Source organism: Centroberyx affinis, unplaced genomic scaffold (assembly GCF_046629955.1).
Source record: "Centroberyx affinis isolate AG114_WGS23_722 - 3 ecotype Tasmania unplaced genomic scaffold, CSIRO-AGI_Caff_v1 ptg007942l_1, whole genome shotgun sequence".
Lineage (NCBI taxonomy): Eukaryota > Metazoa > Chordata > Actinopteri > Beryciformes > Berycidae > Centroberyx > Centroberyx affinis.
The window spans coordinates 404,691-413,162 of record NW_027283983.1 but is presented as its reverse complement, the minus strand read 5'-3'; the positions used below and the strand labels follow the sequence as shown (position 1 = coordinate 413,162).

Here is an 8,472-nt window from a genome sequence, read left to right as displayed (position 1 = left end):
TTACCAACAGGGGGAGTCAGACTCTTACAAATACACTGAGTTTATTTTCTTATCACAGGACTGTTTCAGGTTGCAATATAAGTAACATCTTGATGGTCCGTGCGATACTTCCATACCACTCTATACACACACAGGATGGAAAAACAGACCAAAGTTGTGCTTTCAAACAAATAGGCTGTTAGGATGTATACAGCTGGTATTACGAATAATAGTGTATACAGCTGGTATTACGAATAATAGTGTATACAACAAAAGGAGACTTAAAAAAAGCATTCAAATGCAAAAAAATAAAAATATAACACTGACAGGCATGTGGCATTTTTTTTCCCATTCATAAAAAACAACCAAAACTGATTCAGGAGGAGCCAAGTGATGAATGGCAGATCTTGTACCAAACCAGATAAAAACTAATTAAAAACGAATTGAAAAACTGACACAAAACATTTTTTTTCCAAAAGAACATGTTCAATGAGAAATGGCACAGATTCAAGAGAGCAAATAAGAGAAGGAGATCTGAACGTCTCTAAATCCTCTCTTCGACTCACAGTTCAATCACTGGCACACTTCACGTCATTAATAGCTGCATATATTTTTTCGTTTTGCCGCGTTTAAAATACAGGATACTAACAATCGCTTGTGGGTCTGTCAGGAAGACACTATAACAGGGAGAAACCTCACATGTGGACTGCAATAAGAAAATGTGACCTTTTTCTTTCCTTGAAAAACTTTTGATTGAATTACCTCAGACATTCAATGAACCAAGTCAAAAGGAAACTAACACAGGAAGGACACTTCCAGATAAACCAAGCGCACCCTGGCGTTACCCACACTGCTAAAACTTCATCTAAAAACTACTGGAACAACAAACCGAACAACAACACTAACTAAGACAATGAGTAGGCCTCATCTTCAGGATTTAGGCCCAATCCAGCTGATCCAGCCTTCCTTACATTCTTTGAGAAATCGCTGATCTGATAGGAGTCAAGGTAAGACAGAAAGTAGCAAGGAGGGATGCATTCTATGACTATTGAAATAGAGCAACAGTCATATTTAATGGGTCGCAGCCTCCCTTCAAAGTTCATTTTTCCATTTTTTTCTTTATGTATTTGGCTTTATCGCATTTAAGAATTGCAGCAGGTCAATGCTGCTGATGTTTCACGTTTGATGTACAAACATGAAGCCTTGTTCGCAGTTTTTCCCCCGCCATAAAAAAAAAGCATCACAGAAGTAGAGTTTACTACTAGTTTACCAGTTAATGTGGACCAGCAAGCATTACGCCAACTCTGTATCCAAGGGCCTCATTTACAAAAAATGTTCTTTGACTTTATCCTACACACCACCATATTGATTTTAAAGAAAGTGATTACAAAAAAAAGAAATTCATAACATTCATAACTTGGATAATGATAGAACTCAGTTTTAACTTTTGATACATTTCATACAAGTACTGGAAATATAAAAAATAAAAAAAATCAATGCAACCCAAGATATTTTTTATAATTTTGTGCAAAAGAACATTCTATAAATGAGGCTCCAGGAAACGCCTGGTACAGAAGATACAGCAGGTTTGAGATGGCTGAAAAGGTTTCATGGCATCTGGAAAAGTTCAAACTCACAAGTACCTCCAAGTATTTCCACCATATTCTACATAGCAAGTGCTCTAAATCCACTGCAACTAATATTTACTGCCACATCTGTACTGCATTTTGAGGCCTACTTTGGTTTCGATTCACTTGTTTGAGTGCTGCTCGTAATCAATTTCTCTCTGAAGAACGACCTGTTTGAACAGACAACAATCTGGCATTGAAAAAAAAAAAAACAATTCTGCAGCTCTCCTTAAATGGGAGAGGCAAGCACAAGTTCATTTACTGTGCTGTCTTTTGAGGGAAAATAAAATATTAACATGTTTCAGCTTATACTGGTGCCATGTTTCTACTGTACGTTTCTGGAAGACTGAGTTTGGGTTCTCTGGTCTGGATTCGACGCGTTACAATGAAGCCGCGGGTCAGTTTCACTCATGTTCTCCACTTTGTGTTTGCTGGGGAAAGGAGCTCTGCTAGTCCAAGTTGTTCAAGGGTTCTCCCTTACGGGCAATTTAAAAAAAGGTAGAGTATTGGTGGGCAGGGTCTCTAGGTTCTAGTCTAGATCGTAGTTCTACTGGGGGTTTTAGATCATGGCCCGGAAGGCGAACGAGAGCGCCGCACCCAGCGCCAGGCCGAGGGACAGGAAGAAGGCCATGATGGCCCCCGCCGTCTCCGCCTCGTGCTGCGCCACCTTCCTGTACGGAGACACCAGAGGGACAAAACTCATCAGGACAGTTTACAACGCAACACAATGTTTGTGATAAAGCACAGCATCATTAAAAAATACATCACAAAAAGGTTACTGGCTGCAAAACGATAACTCATTCATTGTACTGTTTCACATTCATAAATTCATGCTTCCACAGTTCATCTGCAAAATTCTAACACTTACTGACTAGCATAAAGACTAACTTAGCATGTACATTTTCCTATGAGGGCGAGATCTTTATGTTTAGTCCTTACTTGGGTCCGAAGCACATGCAGAGGCTGGCCAGGTATCCGTTGGAGAAGGAGAAGAGGATCATGAAGATGATGTACCAAACGTCGTGGGCGAACAGCACAGGGAGGTAGTGACGAGGCTGGACGTTACACAGGATGAACAGAGGGATGAAGACGACCCGCAGACCCACCAGGACGGGCAGCCACACACTGTCCTTACCCGGCTGGGAGGGAGAGAGAGAGAGAACAAAGCAAGATCAACCACAGCAACAGTCACGGAGCGGGTTTCCTACCAGTGTTCATAGCCTGAATAAGCATTTCTTAACAGTATTAAGAAGCCTGTAGGAACTACTCAAGCCAACAAATATTTTTTGTTTGAACAGATTTTGTTCCACTTATAAAAATAGGAGTGATTTCTAAACAGTGATTTTCAAAGCATTGTTGACCTGACTGAAAAAGCACAACATGAACTTAGTTTGCAAATCACCACCAACAGAATCAGTTATTAAGTTATCTTTCCTAGTCATTTTCATTAATTTCTGTTCTGTTCTAAAGTGAGATGCTTTCTTTTCTTTCAAGTCCAATGTTTGGATTTCTTTTCTTTACATTTACCCATTACTTTATTTCAGAAAAAACATAATGACATTTGGCCCTCTGGCCTTCCACAGTTGGTGGGTTTTTTTTTACCTTACACAAATTTGCATGTTTCCCCTTTTTTTAGCTTAATAATGGTGTTTTATCACTGTAAAAGTAACTAAACCTTTGTCAGAGCATATCAAAGCACATTGTTGCTAGCTATTGCTTCATCTTGTGTCTAAATGATGCATGAATAATAGTAATATCTGTATTCCATTTTGTAGTTTTATAACAATACATGTTCTCTAAAGAATACATAAATTTAAGTTTTATTTTCTCTGGAGAGAGTTACGAGCTTTAAACTGTATTTTCTCTGGAGAGAGTTACGAGCTTTAAACTGTATTTTGGGTGTCAAACCTAGACATCTTTGATTATGAAAGAGTAGCAGGGCAAAGCAGTTCTATGATGTTCTACGATGAGCCACCTCTGGATTCAGTATAACTGTGTAGAGATAATTCCATGTTTAAAATCTTCTAAACGGTAGCTTTAAGCTGCGATTGCTCTAGCAAACCCAGTGCTGGAGGAACAGGAACAGGGAAGAGCCGCCTGACTGACCTAAGGACCTGGACTTGTGTTCACAAAGCATCTCAGTGGAACAGTAAAGGTCTTGATCAGCCTGATGATGCTAAATAAGCTCACATGGACAAGGAGCAGCTGACCACTGACCCTGTATCACCATCACTGAGATGCTCCATAGAAGCAGGTCCGATGTTCTCAACTCCAAACTCTCCAAACTCAATTACCCCCATAATCCTCTCCAGCTTCTCACATTCCAGTGGGGGGCAGGCGAGGTGAATAAACTGTACCCGCTTTGTACAGGGGGAAGCTAAACATTTTCATTCAGCCAGTCTTTCCCAGCTGAATGGCCTCCGATCCATAGAATTCAATCACTCGATCCAATTTGATTATTTCCACTGGATTGAATGGCAATGAGGAAATGAGAAAGGATCTGGGGTTTATGAAACATTCCCTGAACCTAGAGAATGGTTATTTTCTCGACAGTTTTGAGTGGGCTGAATTTATATATTCAACAAAGAATATAACGCTTGACAGACGAACAATACGGAGGACCAATGGTATGATGATTAGCATCTTAGTAGAAAAGACAGAAAAAAGCTGCCTGCTGCACTCAGTTACTTGAATTTAAAATGATGCCAAGGAGCAGCAGTCACAGCAGTTTGGTAAAGTAAGTGGGAGTGAAGTGGGGCTATGAGAGTTCTTTAAATGCAAGTCTATTACCGAGACCTCTGACTGAGACTGCTAAGTCCATCTTAGCAACTATGAAGAACTGTGCATTTTGTAGATCAGAAATGCCAAGTCGTCCTATCTCTAGTCTAGACGGACATCTTAATCTGGGAAGCTTTGTGAGTACTGGCCCTGATGTGGAGTCACACCGAGGCCAACCGGGACCTGACTCACCCGTCTGAAGCTAAAATAACATTAAGGCTTGTTGCCGAATGGAAATTGGCCAGAAACGCAATCATGAGAATTGGCTTGGTGCTACAAGGTACAATGGAGCTTAGAGTAATGGTGAATAATTCATATTTTAAGAAACTTGGAAGGTCTTCAGTTTTATCAAGTTGCCATAGTTCCATCTTGATGTGCATGTTGGAGAAGGAGTGGGAGCTTCAAAGTCATCACAGTCAACTGCTTTCTCACCCCTCCAACACCACTTCCTTCACCAGTCACTTAGTCACACAGCCTTCACACACACACGCACGCCTTTCTCCAAAACAAACCTCAGACCTGAACATCAAAGTTCTTTGCCGTATTTTCCCCACCAAGTCTGAGCCATTGATGTCTCCACTATTCCACTCAAGACTCCCCAGTGACACATCCATCTAAACATTAAATGCAGCCAACTGCTTTCATGAAACTGTCAGGAGAGTGTAGGCCGTCCATAGCTCCATATATCAACAGCGGATTCACACTAAATATTTTGATATGGTGCTTTAAAATGGATTCTAAAAGACAGTGGCGTTTTTAAACAAAAGTGCCGTTATTGGGCTGAATTGTTGATACGGCTGGGCGAGGACGCAATGTTCAAGTCTTGGTCAGTGTACTTGTGTACATCAAGTACATAGTTGTACATGATTTAGCCAAGCTACTCCAACTGAAAAGTGAATTTGAAAAGGATGGCCTGCATGTGTCTGGTATTGCTAAAAGTTTCTACTATCTGCCAACTCCATTAATCAAATTTATTAGGCATTACTATCTTGATATACGCTACAGTGGTATTTTGCAGGAGGAGAAACATTTGAAGGTTGCAGATATTATTGTAGGATCTTCGCCAGCCAAGGAAACACTCCCCTAATATAACTGAGACATCTAGACAGTTAAGACAGGATTTGTGGTTTAGTTTCACGAAAGCACAACTCTTAAACCAGAGAACTTAATGCTCTTCACCAAACAACAACACCACAAGCTGAAGTGTATGATGATTTGGGATCAAACTTGTTAAACCCATTCATCTGGTTCAGAGTACAAGGAGGGAGCACACTCCTTCGGTCTCAAACCTGAATTGAACCACTGCACACCTGTTCCTACAACATGTTATTTGTATTCCAGTGTTATCGTGTTGCTACTGACCCACATACAGACAGCCGTCAGACTCCTGCCAGCCCAGTCCATCAGGTTGAAGAGGAGGAAACACGACACGGGGATGAAGTAGGTCTCTGTGGTGGGAGGTAAACAAACAAGTTGTTGTCAACAACAACAAGACCCCTGTGCTCAAGGACATAATTTCATTAAAGGTAAATAAACACTAATTTCAATATTTTTACAGACTGGTTTCATGGTTATTAAGCCTCGTCCTTGGCGGGGGAAATTCCAACTATGTAGATCTCCGTTGAAAGCAACAATTAAAGTCCAACTCAATACAATTATGTTATGTCTATGGAAACAGAACAGAAAAGAAAAGCAATCCAATTTTTTCTCTTTTTCCTCAGGTCCTCAAGACTCTTTTCCCCACAGAGCATCCAACCCAACTATCTCTAACATTAGAATCTAAGAGACTTTCCAGCCTCCTATCCATTAAAAAAGAACAAAAATGGTTCCTTCCAAAACAAGATGTTAGCCATTTAAAGAAGGAAAAAAAGGCACATACTCTTCCAAAATAACGCTGACAGGTCAGTAAAGCTCATCAGGCAAGATTACTGAAGTTACCGGCTAACTATCTCGCCCGGCTGTGCAGCACTGTACAGCTGTGAGAACGGAGACTCACCCCAGGCTCCTCCGTTTGCGACCGTCGACTTGACCTCGACCGTTACGGCCGGGAACGTTCCAATGGTGACGGTGAAGATGAAGCACACCGACAGGGCCATCACCCAGATCTGATCAGAGAGCACAGGACCAACATAATTAATGCTATTTTACTAGATCAATCTCTGTCATCGACTGTCAAATGTGGCGGTAATGTGAAAGGAGCTGGTCATCTTTGACTTGGGAGAAAGACCCTTGAAATACTGAATAGTGGGACAAGAGGAGATTGGAGTATTGGTGGGATGCTTGGGCAATTTAGAAACTGGATGTCATACATTACTACAGCTATTTCTGGTGCACTCTGGTACTGAGGGCGGTGTTTTAATTCACAAGGAAATAGAATTTTTATGGTGTCTTGCTTTCATAATCTGACATATTTCCGGTGGAAACAGGATGTTGGGATGGGACATAAAGCAGGGAGCAACTGTTCAAAAGTGGGCAGGTTGGACCATAACAAACATGGAAAGAGAAACGCAATGAAGCCCATTGCATACTCTGTGGAGTTGATGAAGCAATCCACTGTGAAATATGTTGTGCATAATCTTGAGCTGTCACACAGCTCACAAATGCCAGAAAATAAACCATTTCTACATTTTTTGGCATTTATTATTAAATAGGTGCATGTTACGATATGCAGAATTAGCTAACAATGCGAAAAAGCCATTTGATTAAATGACATAATGTAATGTAAACAAATTCAGAATTCTCCAAAATGAATAAATTCCAGCCACCTGGATGCAGCCATAGTGTCTTAGGAAAAGGAAACAGGATTTCTGGGGGTGAACACCCATAAACACACCGCCGTACCATGCTGCCACTCATGTCACTTTGAAATATGTGAAGCTGAGGGTTTTATTTTACGGTTTGCCGACGATATTATTGGTTGGAATTTTTATATACACTGGCATGAAGCAACCACTAAAAATATGTCAAATTGTCCAGGAAGTATAACTAATGGGAAGTTGATGTAAAAATGCGAGAAAATAAACCGTTTCTAATTTTTTTCGGCTTTTATTATTAAATAGGTGCACGTTATGATATGCAGAATTAGCTAACAATGCGAAAAGCCACTTGTTTACCTGTTTAAAGATGTTTAACACCGACACGGTGGGCTTGGCCTCGTCTTCTGTGAGGCTCACCACCGGCTGTTTCTCTGCTGGGCTTTCTGAAAAACACAAACACCTTGATATCATTATGCAGGCTAAATGACACATGGAGTTAAGACCATCTATCCCACATCGGTGTGGGTGCGTGCACAGACTCCAGCTCTTACGCAACACAGAATTCCCATTACACACTCACACACACCACTAATTATGTCCATGCACTTGCGCTGCCCACAGTCGAATCATCGTCATTCAAAACACACTCACACAAATACTTCGCAGACATTTCTCAGTGGTTTTGACTTTCATGGGTACTGTGTACTTAAGTGACCACTCCATTGGCAGTAAGGGAGACACAAAGACTACACAGCTACCAAAAATAACCCAGATGGCTTACTACACTCTGCTACTACGTAACTTTGTTTTGATCTCATAATATCACAATGCTGATAAGAATATGCAATATTTATATTTTAAACTACTGCATGTGTCCTAAAAGAAACAAAATTAAATGCTTCAATACTGCTGAAGTCAATTATTAATAATAGAAACTGGAACCTCGATACACAATTACAACCGAATAATTGTTCAGCACTGCCTGCATGTGTACCTTTTTTGAGTAAGTCCATCTTGTTTTCCTCGTCACTGGAGGGTCTGGATCCATTACTCTCCATGTAGTATTGGAAAAACTCCTGTTGACAACAACAGCAACAACAACAACCATGAGCAAATTCCGATTAGCCAGTAGGGAGGTAAAGACACGGGGAAGATGAGATATTTCCCCAAGATGATATAAATTCCCTTTATAAAAAGCAATAAAATCAATAATAGCAAAACATATAAAAAGGAGATGAGGCACATATGTGTGTGTTACAAAAAACACAAGATTGCCAAAGTTACATAAAAGCAAGTCTATAAAACTGTTTTAAGAAGTGATTTAAAAGAGT

The 8,472-nt window shown here is 40.5% G+C and overlaps 1 protein-coding gene across 1 annotated transcript in view; it reads right to left on the bottom strand.

Annotated features, from left to right (window-relative positions):
* Positions 1 to 32: 32 nt before the first annotated feature.
* LOC139639922 (equilibrative nucleoside transporter 1-like) overlaps positions 33 to 8,472 on the bottom strand; it is a 33,504-nt gene continuing 25,064 nt past the window's right edge. Inside the window, exons 8-13 of the mRNA XM_071514076.1 lie at positions 8,136 to 8,217; positions 7,499 to 7,584; positions 6,382 to 6,490; positions 5,748 to 5,833; positions 2,547 to 2,746; positions 33 to 2,278 (exon numbers count right to left, since the gene is read on the bottom strand). Of these exons, the coding sequence (XP_071370177.1) occupies positions 2,167 to 2,278; positions 2,547 to 2,746; positions 5,748 to 5,833; positions 6,382 to 6,490; positions 7,499 to 7,584; positions 8,136 to 8,217 (675 nt within the window). The 3' untranslated portion in view covers positions 33 to 2,166. The remainder of the gene's footprint in view (positions 2,279 to 2,546; positions 2,747 to 5,747; positions 5,834 to 6,381; positions 6,491 to 7,498; positions 7,585 to 8,135; positions 8,218 to 8,472) is intronic.